Source organism: Solea solea, chromosome 4, assembly GCF_958295425.1.
Source record: "Solea solea chromosome 4, fSolSol10.1, whole genome shotgun sequence".
NCBI classification, from domain to species: domain Eukaryota; kingdom Metazoa; phylum Chordata; class Actinopteri; order Pleuronectiformes; family Soleidae; genus Solea; species Solea solea.
The window spans coordinates 8,388,012-8,414,729 of NC_081137.1; the positions used below are offsets into that span (position 1 = coordinate 8,388,012).

Here is a 26,718-nt window from a genome sequence, read left to right on the forward strand (position 1 = left end):
TACAAGTACAGAAACACATGGCACATGTCAACATCTCAAAGTCAATCAAATTATAACATCCTACCTTCCAAGATCAAAGTTTTCGATGAGCATGACATGACCATTTTCGCAGGGTTGGCATGTCAGCCTACGAAAACACATATAAGATTAAACATTAACAATTTACTATCTTTCTTTGAATGAGCAGGTGAACTAACTATGGTGGAATCATAGGGATATATATATATATATATATATATATATATATATATATATATATATAAATAGTTCAAGTGCAGAATTCCCCAAATGTCCATCAGTCCTTGGGGTGGAGTCACTAGCACCAATCATCAAATCAATCATTCTGCCTACCCCTGAGGCAAGCATTTTCAGTTTGTAACTGCTGTACAAATTTACATTGCAAAAGGTGCAATCTGGAAGACTTGTATCGTTTATCACAATTCAGATCTTGCCGACAATGCCAATTACAATTTTAGGTTAAAATGATAAGGTAAGTCAGAAACAGGTATTCCAGTTGACTGGGCAATGTTTATTGAATAAATAATTAAATCAAAAAAGGATCAATAAAACAAATTTTTATTATAAAAAGGTACAGTTAGAGTAAACAGATATCAGCCATGCAGGGTACCAGCTGTGCTATAGAATCAACCAGAGACAAGTATTGTTTCCCAGTCTCTCGTGTTCTCTGCTGCCACTCGCTTCTCTTTTCGTTCGTTATTTGCCTTCCGGTTCAAAAACCCTGTTCCTCCGCCATTGACTGGTTCCTGTTGACAAGGGCAGAACCTCCAGGTGCAGTACATTCAACATTTCATGGTGCCTTCGCGGGCAGTGGGACATGGAATAAAAACTTAATACACTGGTGAATAAAACCATGCAAAACCCTTAAAAAATGCAATAATCATCAATAAAACCAGTCCCAACTGCCATGTGACAATGCCCCTTTCACGGGGGAAAATGTTAAAAAATGGATGTCAATACATCAAGAAGAAGAAGCCTCCCAATTTGTAATTTGTACTGTTACCTAAGGTTCAGTGTTGGGACCACTGTTATTTATTTTGTATGTGAAGTGTCTGAAACACCAACAACAAATATTTTTTTAACGTATTCCTACTTTGTTGCTTTATATTTGTACTGAATTGTTTTTATTTTTTGTTTTTTTAATTTACAGATGCAAGATGGCACCTCCCGTGTGGCAGCCTGCTGCAGCAGCTTTCGCTACTTCCTAGGTTGTTTCCCTTAAAACTTTGTATTTTTACATCTTTCCTACTATTTTAGTGTGTTCTTATTATTTAACTACGGACACTGTGGGCACCGTGTTTTTTTACACTTTTCAGCCGTGTCTGGGGATCCTGTGTGGAGCCACATTTTTATTGTTTACAGTAGCTGTGCTGCCCGAGGAGCGGGAGGGGTGTTGTGCTGGATCCCGGCACCGTGCGAGGAGGAGGCATTTCTGACCTTTAGAGGAGTGTTATCGCAGGTCGTTACTCCCTGCAGCTGTTAGACTGTACAACAAGCACTGCTCTCAGTAGACCACACATAATTAGGCTACTATCTCACGTGCAATATATGTATAATACAGTGACTTGCGGTCAGGGGACGCAGACATCATGACAAATAAAATACTAACAATGATAAAAAAAATCAATTTGTCCACTTGACTGTTCTATAAATTAGTTTCCTGTAGGATTTCAGCATTTCTATGGTCAAAATCGCTAAATTTACGCATTTCCTGTTCAAATACACGGGAGAATGGTGAGGTGAGGCATCGATGAGCTGTGCCTCAGGCTGTGCCACACACACTGACTGAGCAGGCAGTTGCCGCATGCCCACTGATGCCTCTTTTTATATCGCCAATATAAATGTTTGATTATACATGTACTACACATGCTGACGTTCCACAGTCTGCTTAATATATTTAATGAATGTGTGTGACCTATTTAGTCTTTAGTCGTGACAGAGATATTCTTGGAGAAGAATTAGGCGCATTGAATTACATGTATAATTATATATACAAGACCATACACAATTTTCAATTTTAATTGAAAAAAAAAAAAAAATAAGAAAGCTTGGCTAAGAAAAATGAACCTCACCGCATGTCACTGATATAATATCCCATGTTTAATCTTTGTTTATACTGTATATATTCTGGAAATTGTCTATAATGTACATTCTATTTTTAACCTTTTATAGTCTTATTGTTCAATTCAATTCAATTCATTTCAATTTTACTTGTATATCACCAAATCATAACATACATTATCTCAAGGCACTGTACATAGACAGCATCATGGAGAGCACATTTCCCCACTGCGGGACTAATAAAGGTCTATCTTATCTTATGTGGCCCTAATACTCTTCCTTAACAAACTGTTGGGAACTGACACTATATAAATACAAACCATTTACTATTAATAAAGCATTCAAAGGTAAAAAATGTTACATCAGAGTACATAAATGTGATTCAAGCTAAAAATCTATTGTTCACTAATAGAAAACGTACAATTAATCAATTCATTTGACACATGGTTTAAGAGTTGAACATCCTCTTCTTATGGTGTTACACCATACATCACTTTGAATGAAACATAATTCACACAGAAGCATTAAAGGTACCATGGAAGCCATAAGGCATATTAACAGGAACACTGGCTCGTCCCAGCTCTTCAAATGTCTTGGCATCCAAAACTAGCAAGAATGTTCCTTTATCCTGGAGAGAAAAAAATAGTGGGATTATTGTTAGAAACCACATAAATTATGTCCTCATAATGTAATTTTTGCAAAACTGCTTCTTATTAATGTTTAATACAATGGTAAGGCAAATAAAACAAGTCATAAGTATTTTGTATGTAGCTGCTGTGTATCAGAAGGTAGAGTCTGTTATCTTATAACAAGAAGGTCAGGGATTTGATTCCTTGCTCCTCTAGTCCATATGCTGATGTGTCTCTGGGTAAGAGTTAACCTTAAGTTGACTGCCAAGTTTTCACTGACAGCAAATCTCCATATCTCAAGCTGGTTATTGGCAGCACAATAGCAGCAGTAACAGTGTTACCTGTGAGGGAGTTAGAACCACAGAGAGGATGACACCATCATCTTCCTCCACAGCATCACGTGATGGAACAAACACTGGCTCTGATGGGTAGAGACACTTCCGGTACCACACCTGAAGCATATCAGATTTACCCAGAGCAGCTTAGTGTTTCAGATACAGTCTATTTTAATTTTGTGCATTTTTTAAAATCATGTCTTACATTACTGTAAGATACCTTACAATAGAAATTGTATCTTTTTAAAATTATTATTATTAGTAGTAGTAGTTTTTTTTTTTTTTGTTGTTGTTTTTCAAAAACGCAAATATAAATCATACTATAAAAATGCCATTACACAGAACAATGGACAAATATAAGGTCCAAAAGACTCATCTCATCAAGCAACATCAATGGTTACCATACCTTCTGGAACATTTGCTGTAACAAGCCTGTTCCATTTTATTGAGTCACCTATTGGAACATGGGGATGATAGACACTTGCAGTAATATAATAATATTATTTTTACGCAGTAATAAATGTTTGCATTGACAGCCTGTTCAGATTGGAAGGGAAGGGCCTTTTCTTCTCAGAGCAAACAAATATTGCTATGTTGTTGTTTTGTCTGACATTGGAAAATCTAGCTCTCCAGCCCAAGTCTCTCTGACATAACTGGCATTCACTGGTACTGCAAATGCAGTGATATAGAGGGAGACCAGATGTCTGGAGTTAGTTTGTAAGAAAAATAAGTTGTCAACAAAGTGGCTCTTTGGTTTACTTACAAATTATGCAATGGCCTACTGTAAAAATGGATAGTTTGAAGGTAGCAAATGGATAAGGTAAAAGATCATTTGACTTTTGAGCTGAGGGAATGGGACAAATCTAAACAGAGATCACTTGTACAGTGCAGTTACCGCTCCTTCTGATTCAATTCAGTTTTATTTGTATAGCACCAAATCATACAATACATTATCGCAAGGCACTGTCCATAGTAAGGCAGAAACCTTCCAGTCCACAAGACAGATGATTGTATGTTCAAAACCTTTAAGGTGTCTTTAACATTATGAGCAAGTCATTAATTGGAAGGCTGTGTTCCAGAAAAAAGCATTAGTGTTAAAGAACAGATTTCTGACACTGACCTGCACTGAATTTTTAACCAGAGCATAGAAACAGCTGCCCAGTCCTCAGGGGTACCCCACTGTCAGGAAGTGAGAGCCCTCGTTTTTGCAGCCCATTATTAATGTAGGGGAGGGGAACATAATTAAATCCAGTTGTTTAATAAATAGACAGCAGGAAAACATATGTTTTTGAAAAAGATATAAAACCCTTGGTAGTAGAACTATTTTGTCGATACAGCCATCATTGAAATGTACCTCTATTTTGTACTGTGTGAAGTGTGAAAACTGTGTACTAAGAACAGAGGAACACACACACACACACACACACCTTAAGAGTATTGTCCTTAAGGTCCATCTTAAGCAGAGAGTCTCCCACCAGGTGGCTGAAGCCACAGCCATAGAGATAACGATATGGCCGTGTGTTATATCTGCCATAGTTGATCTGAGGAAACTCTAGGCCACCATACTCATGGAGGTCGTCACCATGGAGATTCTCATGCTGGCAGAACACCTGTTTACAAATTGAGGATCAAACGGCTATTGTTAATGTCATGTGTGATTAATTCAATAGAAAAATTCCAAGTTTCAATTAGATATAGCATAATTCAGAGTTTCTCTGACGTGTGCTTGTTCATTTTAGCTTATTATAGCTTACAAATGTTTGCCATTTTATCTCACCATTGGACAGCCCATCCAACATCACGCAACAGGCCTCTTTCAGCCTACAGCCTACTACAACTAGTAAGCAGATGACCAGCACCTCACCTTATCATCACTGATTTTGACACATGTTGCTTTACTGGAGGGTCGTGTGTTCAGGTTCTGGCCTGTCATTGTTTCACTGGTCACATTCAGGGGCAAAACAAAACGGCGGGGGTAAACACGGCACATGTTATTGTACACCTGTAAGAAACAATGCAGCACTTAATTTAAAATGTTTAAACACATACACCATGTATTTTTGTGTATGGATGCTTTTTACAAGTAAGTTTGTTGTCTTATTCTACAATAAGATATTTGCACTATTTTAAAACACAATGACTGATGTGTGAATGAGATCAATTCAGTTTTATTTGTATAGTGCCAATATAAGGCACTTGACATAGCAAGGTCAATACCTTCCAATTATTATAGAGATACCCAATAGGAACACAATGAGCAAGCACTTCCTCTACAACAGTGTAGAGGAAACTCAATTCTGATTTTCTCTGATTGTATCTATGTATTTAAGAGGTTGATTTATTTCACTTTAATGAAGGAGTTAATCAACATGTGCATGAGTAATTAAACGCTGACCTCATCTAGTGCGTCTCCTGACTTGCGTAAGTTCTGGATGAGGTAGTTGTTGATGGCTTGGCCGTCGTCTGAGCAACACATGTCAACCATCAAGAATCCGTCCTCCTCAAAGGCATTAATCTGATGGAAAGTGGATAAGGCTTTGGTTTGGTACTTCACTGAGCTGACCTGCAGACAGAAACAACATCAGATCACAGAATACCTAAAGCTGGAATTAGTTTCCTGAGTTTCCTGTAAATACAATTTCACCTCTAATCACCAGTTACATCTCACCTCGCCTGTATGCTTGTCAACAAGGTGGAAGATGGTTTCCTGATGGGGATCCCAGTAGATGGCCTCACTCAAAGGTCTCCCCCTCATCTTAGCTGTTACTATCTTGAGCAGATCCATCTTAATTGGCTGCTCGATGAACACCACAAAGTTTTCAGACATGGCTGTAAACAAGAGAATTGGTCCTTTTTATGTATAGTAGCTTAGATTCAGACAGCACTGATGACGAACATTGTCCAGGAGGGTTTGACTTACCAAAGCTGTGATAGTAGGAGGGATGGGACTTGTTTACAGGTTCAATAGAACATAGTACTTTAGCCCCTTGTAGAGAGTCACTGGCATGTGTCTTCTCTGGAGGAACTCTGATGAAGTTGTACAGGGCTCCTGAAATATCCAGAATTACTATTAATTATTATTATTATTATTATTATTATTATTATTAATATTAAATTAAATATTATTTATCAGTAACATTCTGTCCTTACAGGACGCTGAAAAACTAGTTCATGCTTTTGTTACATCTAGATTAGATTACTGTAACTCCTTATCATCAGGATGTTCCAACAAGTCTGTTAGAACACTTCAGTTAATTCAAAATGCTGCAGCACGAGTTCTGACAGGAACTAGAAAGAGAGACCATATAACTCCAATGGCAGATAGCTTCTCTACACTGGCTCCCCGTACAGTTTAGAATTCAATTTAAAATCTTCCTCCTCACGTACAAAGCACTTAATGGTCAGGCCCCTTCATACCTGAAAGACCTAGTCTTACCTTATCACCCTAACAGACCACTTAGGTCACAAGTTACAGGTTTACTTGTGGTTCCCATAGTCTGTAAGAGCAGAATGGGAGGCAGAGCCTTCAGTTACCAGGCTCCTCTCCTGTGACACCAGTTTCCAATGACAGTTCGGGGGGCGGAGCCTCTCTCTGTATTTAAAGTTAAACTTTCCTTTTTGATAAAGCTTATAGTTAGAGCTGGTTCAGGGAAACCTAGTTTGTGTCTTTCCTTCCTTCCCTCTCTCTCTCTCTGTATCCTCATCTTGCAGGTTGCAGGATCAAGATCCAGTTTTCGAGGCTACCCATATCATACATATCATCACCATTATTATTGTGCTGTAATTAAAAGTCAATATCATTGACTGTATAAACTTGTAATTTGATACAGTTGTTGTGTATCTGCTCCTGGTCTCTACCTCATCTCCCTCTTGTCTTTTCTGTCCCCCACCTCTCCGCTGTCCCCCATTTTCCTTTCACCCCAACCGGCCGAGGCAGATGACTGCACATCTCCGAGTCTGGTTCTGTCAGAGATTTCTTCCTGTTAAAAGGGAGTTTTTTCTCTCCACTGATGCCTAGTGTTTGCTCATTGTGTGAACTGTTGGGGTTCTCTGCTCTCCTTGATGTTGTCTATGTACAGTGCCTTGAGATGATGTGTGTTATGATTTGGCGCTATACAAATAAAATTGAATTGAATTGAATTAAGTATTAAATTCAATCAAAAACTGACATCATCTTCTTTTGAAGAATACCTGAAACAAGTGACTGAGATCATCACTCCTCAGGATTATTATAAATCAATTTGCTTTAAACTGATTAATTTTTCTGCACCTCCTGGTCAGTGGGACTAACCTTTGGTGCCATAAGAATTGCCCATATTGTAGGTGGTACCATCAGGGTCATAGTGTGGGTGGGCAGTAGCTCCATTTACAGCAATAAACTTACTCCAGTCCACCTTCAAAACATAGCAGTGAAAGAGCAGAATCAATGTGTTAACGCTGCTGTAGAAACATGATGACAGTTAATTCATATGACTGGACTAATAGCAGGAAGTGAGAATATATTAGAGCTGAAACGATTAATCGATTATTAATCGATTACTAAATTAATCGACAACTATTTTGATAATCGATTAATCGGTTTGAAGCTTTTTTCATGATTAAAACAAGATTTTCAATTGTTTAAGCTTCTTAAATATGAATATGTCTTTGCTCTGGATAACAAAGAAATCATTAAAAGTTATTCATTTTGGTTTGTGGACAAAACAAGACATTTGAGAACATCATCATTTCCAGGTTTGACGAACACTGATCAACATTTTTTTAATGTTTTCTGATACAGAACCAAATGATTAATCGAGAAAATAATCGACAGATTAATCGATTATCAAAATAATTGTTAGTTGCCGCTCTAGAATATATTGCATAATAATTCACCTTATTCCTAAGGCCCATGATACCTTGCATGAATTATGGGCACAACTTCCAGTGCATCCTGTCACAGAACCAGTGTTTTCCATGGTAACTTCGCACTTTTCACCTAGAGTGATTGTAAAATTTAACTTGTGGGAACATTTACCTGTTACACCTCAAAAGGAGGATGATGTGATAATTCCTCTGCCATTCCTCAGTTCTCATTCGGACAAGTTATAATTGCAATTTGTGTTAAATTTAACTCAGTTACTGATAAGAGTTTAATATAAATAGTTAAATTGACTCTTTTACTTATACTTTAACACTGCTAAACTGCTTTACTGTGTATAATATCATAAAGAATGCAGCAGTGGCTGTATTTCCCAAATAATAGTAAATTAAAATAATTTAATTAACTCTGTGGCTACAGACGTGAACAATTTGAAAAGCTCAGTAGTTACACAATAATAAGATATGTGGCATTTTGCTAAAAAGAGGTGGGACACAATCTTAATTATTTAAAGATAGAAAAATATTTGAAAGTCCATTGCAGGAACAGTGTGATCATGAAGTCATGTAACTGCCGCAGCTGCCATCCATGTTTTGCTATTAGAAAGAACTAGTTTACTGCTGTTTCTACTCCTGGTCCACAAGTTTCACTCATAGCACCTCCAGGAAAAAGGTGAATTTCCATTTTTGTTAATGATGATCATGTTCGTACCTTTTCCAATGTTTTGAGATTCTCTGGGTTCACTTTGTGCATGAAGTTTGTCTCTGTGCTGACATAGTAATCACTTTTGTACTTCACAAAACTAACATTTGCATTATCAGTGGGCTCTGAAACAAAGTAAACACACAGGTGGATTACTGATGGCTTCACAATGAATGGAAACTTCTTCTTTCTTTTTTTCAATAAACATTTTTCATTTGTAATTTGCCACTTGCAGTTAACTGGGAAACCCACACCCAATCTAAAGAATGCCACTTGACTGCTTTTGCTCTCTGGCTCTGCTCTGTAACTCGTGTTATTATGTAACAATAGTAAATACAGAATACCTGTATTTAAGAAGCCCTACGACTGGCCTTGCTTTAAAGTTTGTAAAATGTGTGTTTTTTTTAAAAATATGTACAAATTGCTGTTGATTGTTAAGAATATCAGTTCCACATGACTCTCTATGTGTTTCTGAGTATAGTGGTGTTTATATCTCTTGTCATTCAACATTCCTGGACTGCACAGACAAAGGCAACAGCAACATTGTGCTAGTAAAGTCAGACAACTGCACACAGCTTTGTGTATGACTGGAAACGCCATTCAGCAGACAAATAGATGCTTCTAGTCACTGCCCCTGTGCTGCCATGCAGCATACACATAATTGTACATCATTTCTGTTTATGATGATCAGAGGGAGAATAATAACAACAGCAATTACCAAAAGTAAGGCTTCAGCTTTAAAATATATATTTTTACTGCACTAAAATAGTTTACTCATTGTTAATTCAGCTGTACCACAGCACAAGACAAAAACACATTGACACAATATTCATGTAGTAAGGAAGTACCCAAACCAACTACCATGAGCCCGCCTCTCTGTCAGACATTATGCTTTTTTTTTGGCTTCTCTACTCACCCATCCTCTCAAATCGGGAAAGAAAGCGCTGAAAGAGGTTTTTGCAAGGATCAGGCAAAGCAAGGGTACCAAACTCTGACATCATAATGCGGTCCCATTCGCTGTTCTTTTTGTAAGCATCACTTTGCAGGAAGCGACTCCTGTAGGTCATTTGACCTTTGTCAATCCTGAACTGGTGCAGCATAGCCATCCCATCAAACCAGTGGTTGTAGCTGTAATGAAATACACCAGTTACTGTCTAACCACATGTGGATTAGGGCTGTAAAGTCCCAGTCGACTGGTCGATTTATGAGTCGATACGTTCTGGTTTGACTCAAATTCTGATTGGTCGACTTTTTGCCGTGTTAATTTCATACAGTATGGTTAATTTCATTTCATTTTCAGAAATCATGGGCTATGATATTCAACTAGTCGGTTTTGAGTCGAATTTCTCAGGGCTTCAGTTGACCAAGAATTTCTTTGGTTGATTACAGCCCTAATGTGTATTTGTTGATCTTTGAGTTTGTGTTGTGCACAGTATGCTGAGGTGTTTTCAACTCACTGTGTGTTTCCAAACTCAAACTTTCCCGGCCCATTACGAAGTAGGCTGCCACTGATCCAGGACGGAATGGTGCCTTGTATTTTGGTGGAGATTGGCTCAGGGGTCTCCTTCACAGAGCAGACCAAAGGAGCAATGGTCTCCAGTCCCTTCAGTGGCATGTTGATGCAACCCTGCACCCCATGATCGTCAACAGGTTTGTTGTTGTGTGTAGAAGAAAGGTATATACACCGTATGATAACGATGATCAATGAATAGTCAAATATATTGCTATTATAAAAATCTGACAAAACATTAGTAGAGTTTACTCATTTATTGCTAATAAATCACACACATGTGTGTAAATGGAGAAGAAATCTAAAACAATGGGGGTCAAAATCAGACTACTTTATTAATCCCTGTGGGTAAATTGGGTGAGTTAAATGTGCTTCTTCAGAATTAAAATAACACTCAGGAAGAAAATAAGGAATAAGATTAGTATTAGTGTTAAATTAATATTAACAGCAGATGAAATATATACTTTGACATACAAATATAAACATGACATGAGTATGTGCTTATTAAGTGGTATATGACAATAAATGTGACTGAATAACAAAGTAAAGTGTTGTAAGTAATGTATAAAGTATGTACCAAATTTCAGTTAAAGTGATTTGAAACAGACACTGTTTAAAAGGTAATGTTATATTAAAAAATATTAATTTTATATTAATGCACAACTAAAAATGAAAGTCAGCTGTGAACATAAATAAAGAAAAGTATTGTAATCATGTTAAACACATTTCCAAATATTTAATTTGGCCCAAAAGCAGCAATAGACACGCAGCTGGTCACAGTACTATATTGGGCAACTTTCCTCAGACGAAATACATTGATTGAATACTGATGCATTCTGACTGGTTAGTCCACATTATGGCCAAAACACGTATAGTAAGGAACTAAGTAGACAGTAGTCTACAATATTATAATATAACATACATTTAAATGTCTCTTGTATTACTCACACTTGCCTGCAGTCAAACTGAGGGTGAGAGAACCGTTTTTACAGATGTCACCTATCATCAACTCTACCAGAGTCAAATACAACAACCTTGACATTAAGCCATTTTCTTAAAGCAAGCATGACAGTTTAAACTTTAGCATAATGAGAAATCTTGGTCGCAGATAGCCGTAATAGCTCTCTCTCTCTTTCTCCTCCTCTCTCTCTCTCCCTGTATGTCTGTGGATGTAAAACAGGTAAAACATAACATGCATAGGACCAATTAGACTTACCCGAGGACACAGGAGACATTGGCATTGGTCAGTGTGGTGGATACAGAACCTGCTCTTCTTCTCTCTGTGTCCCGCTAGAACACACTGTACTCACGAGTGGGCATCAAGCTCCCACTGGAGCAGCGCCCTTATATAACCAGCGTATTCTGTTATGTAACACTATGGGGTATGGCGTTACATTTGGACCACGAAAATATATATTTTGCGAGCACAGAAATTACATTTAGAAAATAAATTATACTCATGCGAAAAATAATTTCTGTCACTCAGTTTTACTCTGCGCTATCATTCCCTCATTCCCTCTCACGTTTGCTTAACTGGGCACAGTCACAGTGTTGAGACATGAATGTGTTAAAAAAATCAACCAATCAGAATACTGGATAGATGATACATTCTGATTGGCTGTCTTCTTCTCCACCGTCTGCCTTGGAGACAATTTTCCCAGTGGCCACTCGTGGTACTGCAATAAGAAATACTCAATTCAGGTTCATTGTTCTCTCTTCACAGTCAGTCTCATATGCTCAGAGACCGTGGCACTCATAAAAGTGGCAATGTGAAACGCAACTATGAGACAAAGCACAACGTTTCTAACCAAACATACCCACTCAATTCTGAACTGAGGTCACAGAAAATATTAGAGATTATTATTTTATTTATTTTCACCATTTTACTGTATTTTTAAATGCAGCCCTTCTTTTCCTTAAAGAGAGAAGAAAATAATACATATCTTCATTATTAGATATCTGTATAACTGTATAAAAGTGACAATAAATACTGTCGAATGTTTTTGAATTGTTCTTTCTATATTTGATCTACAGTCACTTGTTGATTCAAGTTCACTCTGAAAATGGCAGGGAAAAATGCACAACAAAACGAAAATAAGAAGATGAACAGGATGTTTTTAACAGAGTGGGAGAGTATATTTTTTTTTGTTGAACAAAATGGCAAGCCATTCTGTCATGTCGTTGGAGTAAGGGATGGGAGGATGTTCATGTGTGCCTGTGTGTATTATTTTTTACGGTTGCAGTAACACCGTAAAAAAATGGGCTCTTCGTCTCTGAGTGGTTGGCCACCCCTGGTATAGGCTGTCCAAGTTAATGGAAATCAATGCAGTGTCCTAAGAAGTGTGTGTGTGCACGCGCATGTGTGTTTGGCTTAAGTGGCAGACTAATCCAGATAATCTTTGTTGGAGGATTTAAACAGTGTCTCAGAATCGGAGGAAGTCTTCAGCATCAACGTGTGTTCCTGGTATAAAGCTGCAATAACAACGTTAATGGTAATGTATGCTTTACTGTCTGCTATGTGTGAGGAACCTTACAGTCCCATGTCAGAAGATTACATGCTGTAGCTGTCTTTTATCGGGGAGTGATACATTAGCACCAACTGTGACCTCAGCTGAGACCTAGCTGCGGCTACATTCTTTAACAGGTTAAAAGAGAAGCACGGAAATTACAAAGTAGGTAGATAAAAATATGCTTCAACAAGATTAGCACCATTATTATGAAAAAAAAACTGTATTCATCCCACGAGCATACCTTGGATTATATTGCATATAGACCTACAATACATGAAGTTAATTTAGGTACTTCTTGTAAATATAGTCTGCCAGAAGTCAGCCTATGCCTATGCTTGTTAATAATACTCATTATGAAGTGTTTGGATATGCTTTTGTTTCACAAATATCATTTTTGAAATGGACAGTGGGGAATAAATTAGTTGGTATTAGAAGCAAAACCTTCCACAGAACCAAATATTGATGTTTGTCCTGGCATTATATGATAATATAAGATATATAAATCTTAATATATATTTTTTTACATGGTTTGTTTGGAAAAAAAAGGAAACAAATACTCACATTGTTTTTCCAAATTTCTTTTTTATTTAAGTATCTGATTCAACATACATTTCACTTGTACATTCTGAGAAGTGTTTTTTTTTTTTTTACAACTAATTCAAAAATTCAACTAATCAGTAAGCTTAAAGTGTTACAACATTTAAACCAGGCAAAGCAAAACAAGACAAAAATGAATGAAATGACATTTATTTTGAACATGAGAATCACAGATAAAGCATTTTTCACATGAAATTGCTCATAGAAAATAAATGAATTAGATCAATAAAAAGTTCCCTACATGTTCAAAAAGGAGAAGGAAGAAGCTAACTTATGTTTACCTTCCCCTTTTATAAGTTCATATTTTCTCACCGGCTGCTGTTTACTATATCAAAGCATCGTCATTTCTCAAAATGAGAGACATGTTTCATTGGAGGTAATTAGTTTTGGAAATAAAATAACAAAAACAATATTTACTTAAAAACAAGAAAATATTTGAAATACAAAAAAATACAGACTTTAGCTAAACAATTACACACAACTTCTTAAAGTGAAAATTAGACATTGGTCCCACCTCCACCCCATTTGTTATAATTTTCTAATGTGAGAATTTTAAACTGTCTTTTGAATTTAGCAATGTGTTTACTGTCTTTGATCGTTCCAGGTAAATTATTCACCCCATTAACAGAAATGCACATGCTTTTGAGTGTGGTGCGCACCTTAGAATGTAGAAGATTTCCTCTCCTTCTTAGATTATAACCACTTTCTCTTTCTTTAAACGATTTTTGTATATTATTAGGGAGTAATTTGTTTTTAGCTTTATAAATAATGTGTGTGGTCTTGAAATCCACTATATCCATAAATTTTAATGCTTGCCATTTTAAAAATAAATCATTTGCGTGTGCATTATAGCCAACATTGCTAACTATTCTCATTGCTTTTTTTCTGCATGGTGCATATTTCCATTAAGGTGGATTTTGTAGGTATTTCCCCACACCTCAGCACAATAGGATAAATAAGGAAGAAAAAGTGAGCAGTAGAGCATGTACATTGTTCTCTGGTTCACTATATGTCTGACTTTAGAAAGTATACCATTGGTCTTTGCCAATTTAGAGCACTTGCGGTTTCCAACTGAGATTGTGGTCAATTGTGGTCAATTATAACTCCTAGGAAAGAATGTTCATAAACTCTTTCTAATCGGGTGTTATCACACAGTATTTCAATGGTTAGCTCTTTCTACGTTTCCCAGATATCATGAATTTGGTTTTTTTTATATTGAGAGATAGTTTATTTAAATCAAACCACAGCTTGAGCTTAGTTAGCTCTTCAGAGATTGTCTTTAACAGCTGTCGGAGGTTCTCTCCTTCACAAAAAATATTTGTGTCATCGGCAAAAATGACACATTTCAGGCCTTTAGAGGTGTTTATAATATTATTTATATACAGTATAAATAATTTTGGTCCCAATATTGATCCTTGTGGTACATCACAAGTTATATCTAAGAACATTGACTTTTCCTCTCCCATCTGCACAATCTGTTGTCTATGTTCTAAATAGCTTTTTAACCAACTGAGCCCTATTCCCCTTATCCCGTACATTTCCAATTTTTGTAATAGAATACGATGATTAATTGTGTCAAAAGCCTTTTTAAGGTCAATGAATACACTGATGGCAAACTTCTTATCATCAATACTGGTAGTTAGTTCTTCCACAAGGTCAATCAGAGCCAAAGATGTAGATCGATTTGTCTAAAACCATATTGACTATCAGTTAGGATCTCATACTTATCACAAAAATGATGGCAAGAACATCACCAGACTGACCACAATCCCCACACTATCCCATCTAACCCCTTCCCATGTATACTCACATTTGTTGACAGTGAAAATATTTGATGTGGTAGGCCTAGTTAGATCAAAGCACAGGAGTCCTGTACAACTGGCCTTGCAGCTAATGTTGTTGCTAAGAACTGCTTTCTCATTCTTGTTGCTTGTTCTATCACAGATGCCTTCCTTGAAGAGCTCCAATGATTGGACTTTATCAGAGTTATTTGGGCAGAAGAGGTTGTTAGGACTTGGAGCTGTGATGATTTGGCTTGTCCTCTTCCATCTCCTTGTGAATGTTTGGCTTCTCTGCATCTTCACCAGTTTCTTAGTGGTCCTCGGGGGTTGGTTTGGGTCTCGGGCTGTACTGAATGCAAACAGTCTTCTCCACCTGGAACATTTTTTGCCTATTGGTGCAATAAATCCACCGCCGTTTTTACCTGAACATGAGTGGAGGTTGAACCATGAGATCCACAGCGCTGTCCACAAAGCAGTGCGGGACTTTGTGTCTTCATGGTATCGTACTCTGCTGCCAGAGGTGGAAGGGGAGTTTGAATGTGCAGTGCGTAATACAATGCTAGACTCAGTGATGGAGCTGAAGGCGCGTGCACGGTGTGTGGACAGAAAGGCTCTGGTCCAACACCTGCTTGAACTCTATGGCTCTCACCTGCAGAGCTACATGACTGCAAGACAGGTGCAGTCATCACAGAGGGAGGCCATTAGCCTCTGGCAGATCTACAGTGAAGTAGATGCTCCTCACCCAGCTATGATCAGTGAAGCTGCTGAGCTCAGCTACTCAAGAGCTCTTGTTAACCTTGTCTTACACGTGCTTGTCCCATACCCTCAGATGGAAACCAGGACTGGAGGTTATATGGTAACAGAACTCATCACCTGTAATGTGTTGTTACCACTCATCAGAAGGGTGTCTGATCCTGACTGGCTGAACAAAACCATTGTAGACATATTCACCAAGTCCAAAGAGCCACAGGAAATGGATGAGATCCCAACAGCTAAACTGTACAGATGTCAGGTCCAGCAGGAGTCTTGGACCACCTGCATGTCACCGTCTTCTTCTGAGCAAGTTGGCCTCACCACCAAAAGCTTGTCTGACCTTGATGACCAGCAGAGACAAAGCACGATCTGTGACAGCTCCTTGCAGTGTGGCCCAGTGGGCCTGACATGTATGGAAAGTTGTCATGCAGGTGTACTCACACCAGGCAAAATGCACTGCTGTTCACTCACATCTGGCCAGTTATCTGATTCCAAAAAGATTTCATTGGACTCATTGATTCAGTCTGACTCAGAAGATGACCTGACAGCAGGATTTTGTGACTGTGGTCATCCAAAAAACTTGTGTCACATGAGCAAATTAAATGAGGTTGAGGCCCTCTGCTGCTCAAGTCCTCTGAAAAATCTTGGGCTGAAGGTGTTCATATCTGAAGACTCCCAGTGGCCTGCAGGAATGGCCCAAGAGAAATCCCCATCTTGTTCCCCAGGAAGAGTTTGTCAAAACTCGTACAACTTATACACTCCCAACATCCAAGCTTCACCTGTGCATATCCAGAATGTACATATTTCAGGTTCTGTCACTGCAAAAGAGCAACGTGGCAGTGGCACATATCCTTATACTCTCTACACTGTCAAGGTAACACCACCTCCTGCTGGCTAAATGGGATAGTTGAATAAAAAATGATAGTTCAGGTTTTATTTTATTTTTTTATTGCATGATCTGCCAACCGATTTTAGCCACTTAACAACAAGATCATCTCACAAAATCTAGACCTTAATAAGCCTATCTTAACTATATGTTCCCTGTTTTATGTCACTGTTAGACATTCTTTTATGTCTGGAAACTGTTGTTTCACTATGCAATTAGATTAGCCTTTTCTTCACAAATTTACATTAGCACACATATGAAACAAAGGGAAAATAAAGCAAGACAAAATGTTAAAAAACATACACACTGATACAAATATAATAAAACATAACAAAGAGAATGGGCAATAATAGGAAGAGGAAGCTATGTGAGCAAACCTCTCTGTCTCAAGCTATTTCCCAGTGCAGGTGTCATGCTTTGTGCAGTCACTATGTATCAGTACCTAAATCACTAAAATGTATGCCAGATATTTGATAATGCTTTGTTGTTAATCATACATCCCCCTCTACTCTCTGTTTTACAGTTTGAGACAGTGTCTGAAGCAGAATATTGCACAACTCTGGAGCCTGCAGCCTGTCACTCTGTCAGCCGCAGATACAATGAGTTCCTCAACTTACAAACACGTTTAGAGGAGAAGCATGAATTTAAAAAACTTATCAAAAGTAAGAACTAATCCTTTGATCATTTAACTATATCTTGTCATGGAAGATATGCAATTCTATGTTTTCCATTTTAGATATCAAAGGCCCCAAAAAATATTTTCCTGAGCTTCCCTTCGGACATGCAGACAGCGAGAGGGTTGAGGCTCGTAAAAGCCAGCTGGATATGTACCTTAAAGTAGGTACCAAGATCACACACTCACGCTGCATTATTAATAATGATCTGTACAATATAGTCATTTTAGTGATTTTCTAGCAATTAAGCAGGATTCCTGAGATAGCCAACAGTGAGGACATGCAGGATTTCCTCGCTGTAAAGAAAGATGTTTGCACCTATTTTGGAAGAAAACCTTTTACCAAGTCAAGAATTGATAAGGTAGGATAACATCTACACAATGACGCTCTTATCAAGGACATGCAGTCCATTGTGATATTTGAAATTTAACACAATCAAAATGAAACTAATGAAAACAGCCTGTCTTCTCTTGTCCTCTCCAAATTGATTTACATTTAAGATAATGGAAAATGCTTTAGACACATTGAAGACAGCTTTCCCCTATGCTGAGCCCCTTAGTCCAACAGAGGACCTTGAGGGAGATGCAGATGGAAACAGAAAGTACAGGTGAGAGTCTCACATGAGTCCGAATTCCAAATATTTCCCTCTTACACCTTAATAAAAAAAGCACCACACAAATGTGACCTTCTCATCCCAAGTTGAATTTGCCTATGAAATTGTATACTATAGATTGTAGACTGGTTTATACATAATTATCTGAGTTCCCTAACATTAATAAACTGCCATCAACCAAAAATGTGTCTTTATCTCTACGCATTATATTATATTTAACAATTCAGGTTAAAGTCTAAATGCTAAATTGGTTCACTCTGTTTTAAGTCTGAATAGTGACAGAGAAGCAGCAATAATATTGCCTTTTTGAGACTTACAAAAACAGCCAAACTCACAAACTTCAATATAAGGCAAGAAGAAGAAGAGAAAGGTTTCTTTGACTTTTTAGCGAATGTCGCTTCCACTGAAATATGGTGTGCAGAGTGCATGAGCTACACTATAAGCAGCCATCAAGGGGAAAACAAAATTTATCACCTTCACTTTGGGGAGCTGTGATGTCCCCTTATGGTTTTTGTTTGTTTTTGAGTTGTTTTTTTTACAATATTTTGGTTGATTATTACATATTAATCTGAATGTCAAGCTTGTTTGCTGAGAAACTCATTCAGATTCACCCCTTTCATCGTGTTCACACTCATTGAGTGGATGGAGGACATCACAGCAACTCAAAATTAAAGCTGATACATTTGGTTTGCCCCCTGGTCACTGACTGTACAATATCTTATGAACTCTGAACATCAGCCACCATATTCTACTTCTTCTTCTTCTTCCCTTTCTTTAAGTTAAGTATGAAACCAATTTAGATGTGTTTTTGATTAAGCATAATTGTTAAAAAATATATAATGTGTACAGATGAATATGTATATTTTGGTTGGTTATTACATAAAACACTGCATTATTAAATTTTCTTCAAAACAACAACAACAAAACAAAAACAAGTGCATCAACCAAGCATTTTCTCATAACTACCACAATATGTAATAACGTATTACAAAATGTGACAATTTTTATTATATCTACACTTTATACTACATTTTCCTCCCTTTGTAGATTAGACTGTACACAGTCGTTTGAGGTGTCTTCACAGCAGGCAGCTGCTGTGGATGGTGTGTGTCCTCAGGCACTACCAATGTCCATGTTTGGTGTCACTGGTTTAGGGATGTTGAACTCCAATGGCAAAGGTGCATGTCTGAGGTTTTTGACATTCCTATGTAACAAAAAATTATAGAAACAAGAAAACAGTCATGTAAAAGGAAGAGGGTGATAAATAATGGCTGTTAATACTTGTGTTATCCCTTAAATAATCTCATGTCATACCACTGATTCTGCTTCTACTATAAGATTATTGAGTCATCACTTCAATATAATACAGTATATAGCTGGTTGTTCTGGTCCTTTATGATTATAACGGGGGAACCTTGTGTTTCATGTATCAGGAGACTTGTATTCCCAAGCAAAATTCCCCCATCTCTCAACATACTTGACCTGCATCCTAAAGTCACCTACTGCTTTAGCGAAGGCAGCACTGTAAGTTACTTTATTCTATTAATTATCTTTGGTTAACAAATGCGTATTGAAAGTGGACACTTAATTTGTTTTGCTCACTGTGGCTCCTCAGGTCCTCAATGGCATGACACTGTCTGGCCTGGAGACCTTCATCGGAGAGCAGGAAAAACGTTTATCTTGTCAGAAAGAGAACAAGACAACCAAGCAATCTGAACAATCTGACAAAGACAAGCCTTTAGGGAAAACTCACGGGGCAGGTTGGTATTTACACATCAGTCACTGTTAGTTTTAACTTTTGATGCAGATGCAACATCCAGTAGCACAGCATCAACACTTGGGTGCAGCAACAGTTCACTGGTAAAGAACAACCTGAGCACTCGTAGTCCTCTCCACTTTTGATGTGATTTTGCTTGTATATCATGTCATTGAAGGTTTCTGTGTTCCCATCATTGTGATTTATATGCAGACACAGCTGTCGCAGATGTTGCTTTAAAGATCGTGTGTGTGCTGATGAAGGACCAGTGGAGTTGGCTGTGCACTGAAAATATTCAGAAGACTATCAGACTGCTCTTTGGTACCTTCATTGAGAGGTGACTAAAGGGTTGTACAGTAGAAGTTAATGTGACTGTTGTTCAGGCCATCTCAACACTTACTGATTAATGAATTCTTCTTTTATCTTTTATGTTTTCTTTTAGGTCCAGTATTTATAAAGTTACATGAGACAAGGTTACGTAGGTTTCATTGTATTATTTTGAGGTACTAGTGTTTTGTGGCACGTTGATGTTGCATGGTATTCTCTTATATTACCTTTGAAAATGTTTTTAAATGCAAAGTTTAAGGCTTACTGGGTTTGCTGCTTTAACCACATGATTGTCCGGAATCACCTCTTTGTTTAACTTTGACACACAGTCCTGGTGACTTATCAAATGCCCGTGAGAGTCATATAACAGTATAAATGCTGTTCATGTCCCTGCAATCATTTATAGATATGAAGTTTTTGTTTGTGTTACACATGTTTTATAGGATATTTGCATGTTTATGCATTTGTTCCAGTTTGTTTCCTCTGTAAAATGATTGATAGCAAGTAGAAAAGTAGATTTGTTATGCTAAAGTAATATCTTTTGTCTCAGGTGGTTGGATGTAGGAGTTGCCCACCTTACTAGTGCCCCCTGCTGGGTGATTTACCTGCAAGTATTGCAGGAAGCTGTGTGGCCAGGAGGCAAACTACCTGCTCAACCACAGCCAGAGCGTAGTGCTGCAGAAAGAGCAGAAACTAAATGGAAATGTCTTGAGTGTCTAATGCAGCTGCTCCCAGGTATGAAACAGCTGATAAATCAATACTGAAGCTGTTTAATTACACGTTAAGCATAAGCAAGTCTGATTTGCAAGGCTCCTGAAATGATCTGTTTGGTTTGTTTGATGATTTGAACTTGAACAGATCTCATTACTGATATGCTGGGAAATGAGTACAGATGGAGCTTGGAGACTATGCTGGAATCGTTACAGGACCATCATATAAACAAGTAAGTCAACCACAATATTGTTGAATTGCTGATTCTGCAATCTGAAAATAGCTGCACTCTGGGGCTCAGTATCACAACTACAGTACAAAATGATCAGCTCAAAATGAATACATCTGATGTAATTAATGATCTTCATACCCCACTGTATCCATGTAAGTATTTGTTTTAAGGATAGTTCTTGTGAATCTGTAATTATCCCTGTTTGTGTGTTTATGTGCAGGCATCTGATCTATTGCATCTGTGACCTTCTGCTGGAGTTTCTGATCCCAGAGTCATGTGACAAGGGCTTTCAGATGTGTCTGCTACAGAGCCTGACCAAAGACACAGAGAAGGAAAATCCTCACTCATGATCAGCATGTGTTAATAGCCTGATGACTGGAACCATCTGATGGATGATGAACAATACATACATGTGGGTTGTTATGAATTTGTAACTGTATCTATAGTTTCTAGATTCTGTAGTATGGCAGCACAGAAAAAGCAGCAGTCCTTACCTGATTGTTTGGTCCTAAATGGCTTTCAACATGTGATGTCAGTCATGCTGCTTCACCTTCCAACAGGAATTTAGAACAAACGTCCAAAAAGATGACACCTGTATATTTCTGAACACAAGGAGGAAAATGGGGTGAATGACAAATAGGCTCAAAGTTATTGCATTAGCACCAGGACACAGTTAGCAGTGCAGTTAGCAGTTGTACTGCATATATTGTGACATTTGGTTCCTATTTAAGTTGTTACTCCAGTCAGCTGATGTGTCTGAGGTATAACTTTTCACAAAACTGCATAGTTTGGTTTGTAAAACTGTAGCACTATAACATTGACAATATGTGGCCTTGCTTTTAACTCACTGTTAACTCACTGCAACTAGTTTAGATGAATAAATTGCAGCCATTAGACCTTTACAGTAACCATACTCTCAATGACTATTATTTCATCCAAGATCCTCAACAGATCACATAAAGGAGTTGTGAGGCGTTGGTGTTAAGTCCTCCTTAAAGCTGCATGATGGATTAAAGGTGTTATACTGTGAGAGAGAGCTGTGAATCAGTTGTTAAGTCCTGTAAGTCTCCAAGTTGATGTGTCCCTGGGCAAGACACTTGCGTCTTGCGAGTGTGATAGATGTATATACAAGGTATGACAGCTGTGTGATAGGAAAAGTGCTGCATATGCAAATATAGTTAAAAACTTGTATTTTATGCAAGTATAGTATATCATCTGCCTTATCTTCCATGTTCACTTCAAATTGACTTCACAAAATCTCAGAACTGGCTGATACTGCTGAGCTCCTGCTTGTGATTTCATTCTTTGGAACTTCACTGGCAACAAGGAGGGAAAAATCACTCAAGATGCATTAAAGGTGACTCCAAATATATGTTCACCAGAAATGTAAATGACATGTAAATAATGGATTTGACTCATTTTGATTAAGTCTATTCATTTTACTTGACCTGAGCTCAGAGTGGTTAAATTCAGCAGTAGACAACTGTGCCTCAGAACCATGATGAGTAGATATTCTGCTGAGATCTGGAGTTGTTTTTCCTTTGTGTCAACACAGGAGGTTGTGGAACCTCCATGTTATAGGAGGTGTGCATCCATGTCACTCCCTCAGCCACTTTCACAGCTGTCTCAGTGGTCAGCAAAACCTGTGAAGTGAGCTCAATAAAAATCCATCTGCAGATGTTCAAAGGATTTGTCTGCTTTCAGATGATCTATGGATAGGTCCTGGTGCACAAATAATACACTTTTTACAAAATTGTGCAAAGGTTGAATACCCTTGTGTATACCATACATTGTTTACTGCAGTACACGTCCCACGGTTCTTCCATGTGCTAATTTAGCATAACAATTGAAAACAGTTTGTTATCTGGTCCCACCTAAAATAAAATCAGACAATTCTGTGCCAGATTTAGACCATAGGGCATGCCCTTCAGTGGTAGCAAGGGTCTGAAGATCAGACACCTGTGCTTAAGGATAGATTTCAGTTAGAGCTGACAAGCAAGAGTCAGGCTGCAGCAGCTTTTGCAGTTCCAACTACATGCAAATATAAAGGAAGGCAGCGGCAACAGCATCAAGCTTAGCAGAAAAAATGGCAACAGGTCTCAGTTTTCTTCTATGGAGTTGTGTCAGAATAGAAGTCATCTCTTCCTGATCCATAAATTGGATGAAAGTAAGGTTTTGTGAATCATGGACAATAGATGTATCTCTCTTTAAGCATAGTCAGGGATTCACTGTCACCAATAGCCAGTTGTACCTAGGAAACAAAGCATTTTCTGTTTTCGCCAAAAAATCTTATTGTGCCCCCCACCCCCGCCAGCCTTTGAACACCACGGACAGTGGCCGAAGCTCCCTGCTGTAGTGGTCCTGCGCTTTCTTCAGTGCGCCTGGGTGAATTGTGTGGAAGACCTCGCTAGTTTCACGCATAGAAATGAATCTCTGAACCTCTTTTTCTGTTCTTCCTTCATGGGCTCTGACGGCGTCTGGGCCCCACACCACCGATACTTATACAATGACTGTGTATGTAATGTGTGTGATCACTGTTTTGTACACATCACCACTTTCGCTCTATAGGGTTTTCCCCTTCAACTGGATTAAAGTCATGAAGAGATTGTTGTCTGTAAAGCCAGGGTTCTATTTCCTTCCACTCCCACTTATTAGGTTTGCTAGTGACACATGTGGAGTTGTTTCTTTGAATAGCTTTTGTTCCCATAGTAAAACATCTCATATTACTCAAAGAACCAAGGTTATGTAAATAAAAAAGTTCTGGTGGATCCATGACTGGTGTCCATTCCTCCATCCTACTCTGTCAGTCTGTTTTTTTCCATTGCTTGGTACATGGTGAGTTGGGCATCTTACAGTTTCTTTTGACATGCCCATTTCTTGCCTTGTTCTGTTTGACACAGTTGATCTTCTGCATGCTCTGCATGTTGCAGGATTTCGTGCAGCAGTGCTGAAAGTCTTTTTCAGCCCAGCCACTGTCTCTGGTCTCATATGTCTGAGGAAATACTCCTTTAAATGGGCTTCATAGGGCTGTTGTGGGTATTTTCCCATTACTTTTGGTCTCCTCAGGTCACTGTGTGTTGCAAAAGCCACAGTGATACAGTGTGTGCTAAGAAGGCACTGCACGATGGTTGAAGTTCATTTTATGTGGGAAGGCAGCTTCACATGTTTTTATCAATTCATGCACTGCTCTTATGAAGAGGGCATTGCTCCTCTCAGCCATCCTAGTCATATTCCATCAATCTGAGAGACATAATTTTATTGATTTCTTCAACAATTCGCATGGTAGCTCAGTGGTAGAGTAAGTCATCTTTCAATTCTAAGGTTATGGGTTTGATTTCCGATTCCGCTACTCTACATGCAAATGTGTTCTTTGGCAAGACACTTACCTTTAGGCATAACCCACTTGTACAATTATTATGACCTACCAGTAACATTTGTGTTATATATGGAATACTTGTAAAACAGACCTTTCCCAACTATTTTCAAATTAGCAGTATCAGTCGACTGTACTGCTCTTGATCCACATACTCCTTTGCTCTTCCTTTTGCAGAGGCAAAGGGTTGTCTTTACCACTTGGCTCCACAATGAGGGGCTTTCATAACAAGCCCTTGTTTTTGGAAATCTGATCTCAAGTCATAATTCTGAGGTCTGAACTGTGCTTAGAATTAATTTCACATATGTATTTTGTTCATATAGAGACTGCAGCTATTTCACCCAAATCTAGACACAACAACACTTGTGTGCACCAAGTAAGCTCAATACAATATTTCACAATGTTAAACAGGCTATGCTTAGCAAATTTGTGTTATGCTGTGCTACACCCAGTTAGATCATTCCTTGAAAGATGCAATATGTGTCCGTTTGAGGTGCTGTTCTTTGGTCCAAAAACTGTAGTTGGTCAACCATGTTTCTGGTGTCTGTTGTTCAGGTTCCTCCTAACAAAGTTAGCTAGTTGAAGCTGACTTGGCTCTGGATAACAGGCTGCTTCGAGCAGGTCTGCTTGGAGATCAGCAGCGAGGGTTCTCTTGCTGCTGGGAGCTTGTTTAGCTCTGTATTGAAGGATCTGGGGAGGAAGATGACACCTTCATGAGGTCCTCCCTGTCAGTACCAACGCAGTTGGGAAGCCAATTCGTCATGGATTGCGAGTTGACAACCTCATAAAGAGGGCAACCTCTTCAATGTCTACCTTTCTTCAACCAAGAAGCTGTGTCCGGCACCCTCGGACACCGCCATCTTCTCAAGAGTTCGCCTTTGCAAAATGGAATGTACGTGGCTTGACTTCAGCCATAAAGAGACAAACGGACTGTGAGCATTACAACATTGACATTGCATGTATCCAAGAGACTAAAGTAACCAGTCACTCAGAACAAACTCTTCAAACTGGTCACAAATTGATTCTCATGAAGCAAAAAGAAACCACTCATCATGGGTTGGGGTTTGTGATAGGACCAAGACTTCTGAACAACGTACTTAACTATGGATGCATTAGGAACGGGATAGCTACCATTGACATATCACTTCCACTTAGAAATGGCAAAACCACAAAATGCAGGATAGTCAATGTATATAGCCCAACATCAGAGAGAGCTCAAGAGAACCCATCACTTGTAGATACACTCTACAATGAACTCAGCCATGCCATTAAAGTTCCAGCCAGATGGTCACTATTTGTATGTGGCAACTTCAATGCTAAACTAGTACCGCAAGCGGTTCTGAACTGGTTCGAGCTTGAGGGCTCGCGAGTCTCTGTGTGCCCACATTGCCGTGCGAGTCCTCTAGCTCATGTCCCGTTCATTAAGTTAGAGGGCACTTCCTGTTCAAATGGCCGACTTCCTGTTGGGTGGGAGGCGTGTCCGTAAACATGTTCAGGGACGGTCCCTTGACTCACATATCAAGTTTCGTGAAGATCGGACAATGTTAGATTTTACTTCCTGTTTCGGGAGTTGTACTTCCTGTAGGGAGGTCATCCTTTACAGACATGTTCAGGACGGGTCTGAGGCCTCACATATCAAGTTTCAAGTGGATACAACAATCCCTGTTAGAGCAGCATGAAAAACTGTAAGTGTAATTTTGTCTGCCGTCACCAGGGGGCACTGATTTTGACATGGAATATTTTTATATATAATTTGTTCTGGGCCGGACTATCATCAATCCTAGCAAGTTTGGTTCAGATCAGACCAGGATTGGTAAATCCTGCCAGGAGGCGCTGTTTTCGAAATGTATTGTTTTTAGCAACATAGTCATCTTCAGCAACTACCCATCATTAATCATAGGAAGTTTGGTTGGAATGGGACCTTCCATCGCGAAGTTATAAGAGTTTCGCTTTTTGTTGTGAAAAATATGAATTAACGCCAACTTTGGTGCCCCCTATCTCGTACACCAAAAAAGTTTGATGACTTAAGCTCCTCAACTTGTTAAAAAAAACGTTTGATGACTAAAGCTCCTCAACTTGTTCACACTTGTTATCATATTCAGCATGCATCATCTACCATGTGTTTTGAGTGTTTTCACCAATTTTGAGTTTGATACGATGAACTCTGTAAAAGTTATTACCGAAATCGTGAATTTTTTGTATTTTCTGTTACCACCAGGAAGCGCTGTTTTCAAAATGTACAGTTTTTGCATAGATTTCTTCAGCCATGGTCCATCATCAACCCTAGCAAATTTGGTTGGGATGGGACCTTCTATCGCAAAGTTATAAGCGTTTTGTTGCCTGTGGCCAACTTTGCCACCCCCGTTCTCATACGGCATGTGACATTTTA

At 38.5% G+C, this 26,718-nt stretch overlaps 2 protein-coding genes across 3 annotated transcripts; one reads left to right on the forward strand and one right to left on the reverse strand.

Moving 5' to 3' along the window:
* Window positions 1-560: 560 nt before the first annotated feature.
* On the reverse strand, window positions 561-11,650 carry LOC131458416 (carotenoid-cleaving dioxygenase, mitochondrial-like). Its single transcript, XM_058627510.1, has 12 exons — window positions 11,333-11,650; window positions 10,064-10,233; window positions 9,523-9,734; window positions 8,616-8,731; window positions 7,335-7,437; window positions 5,964-6,092; window positions 5,712-5,872; window positions 5,439-5,606; window positions 4,908-5,045; window positions 4,471-4,653; window positions 3,050-3,160; window positions 561-2,707 (listed from the first exon to the last, which is right to left on the reverse strand). Exons 2-12 carry the CDS (start codon window positions 10,219-10,221, stop codon window positions 2,591-2,593), a joined length of 1,596 nt encoding a protein of 531 aa, XP_058483493.1. The 5' UTR covers window positions 10,222-10,233; window positions 11,333-11,650; the 3' UTR covers window positions 561-2,590.
* Window positions 11,651-12,535: 885 nt separating this feature from the next.
* snx19a (sorting nexin 19a) lies at window positions 12,536-21,864 on the forward strand. 2 transcript variants are annotated; one of them, XM_058627507.1, is made up of 12 exons: window positions 12,536-12,608; window positions 15,168-16,631; window positions 17,167-17,305; window positions 17,380-17,480; window positions 17,559-17,678; window positions 17,818-17,924; window positions 19,364-19,454; window positions 19,546-19,690; window positions 19,900-20,023; window positions 20,564-20,748; window positions 20,872-20,956; window positions 21,177-21,864. In XM_058627507.1, exons 1-12 carry the CDS (start codon window positions 12,606-12,608, stop codon window positions 21,304-21,306), a joined length of 2,694 nt encoding a protein of 897 aa, XP_058483490.1. In that variant the 5' UTR covers window positions 12,536-12,605; the 3' UTR covers window positions 21,307-21,864. The 2 variants fall into 2 exon arrangements, with proteins under 2 accessions (XP_058483490.1, XP_058483489.1); XM_058627506.1 differs by lacking the exon at window positions 12,536-12,608 and having other exon boundaries at window positions 14,955-16,631.
* Window positions 21,865-26,718: the final 4,854 nt, after the last annotated feature.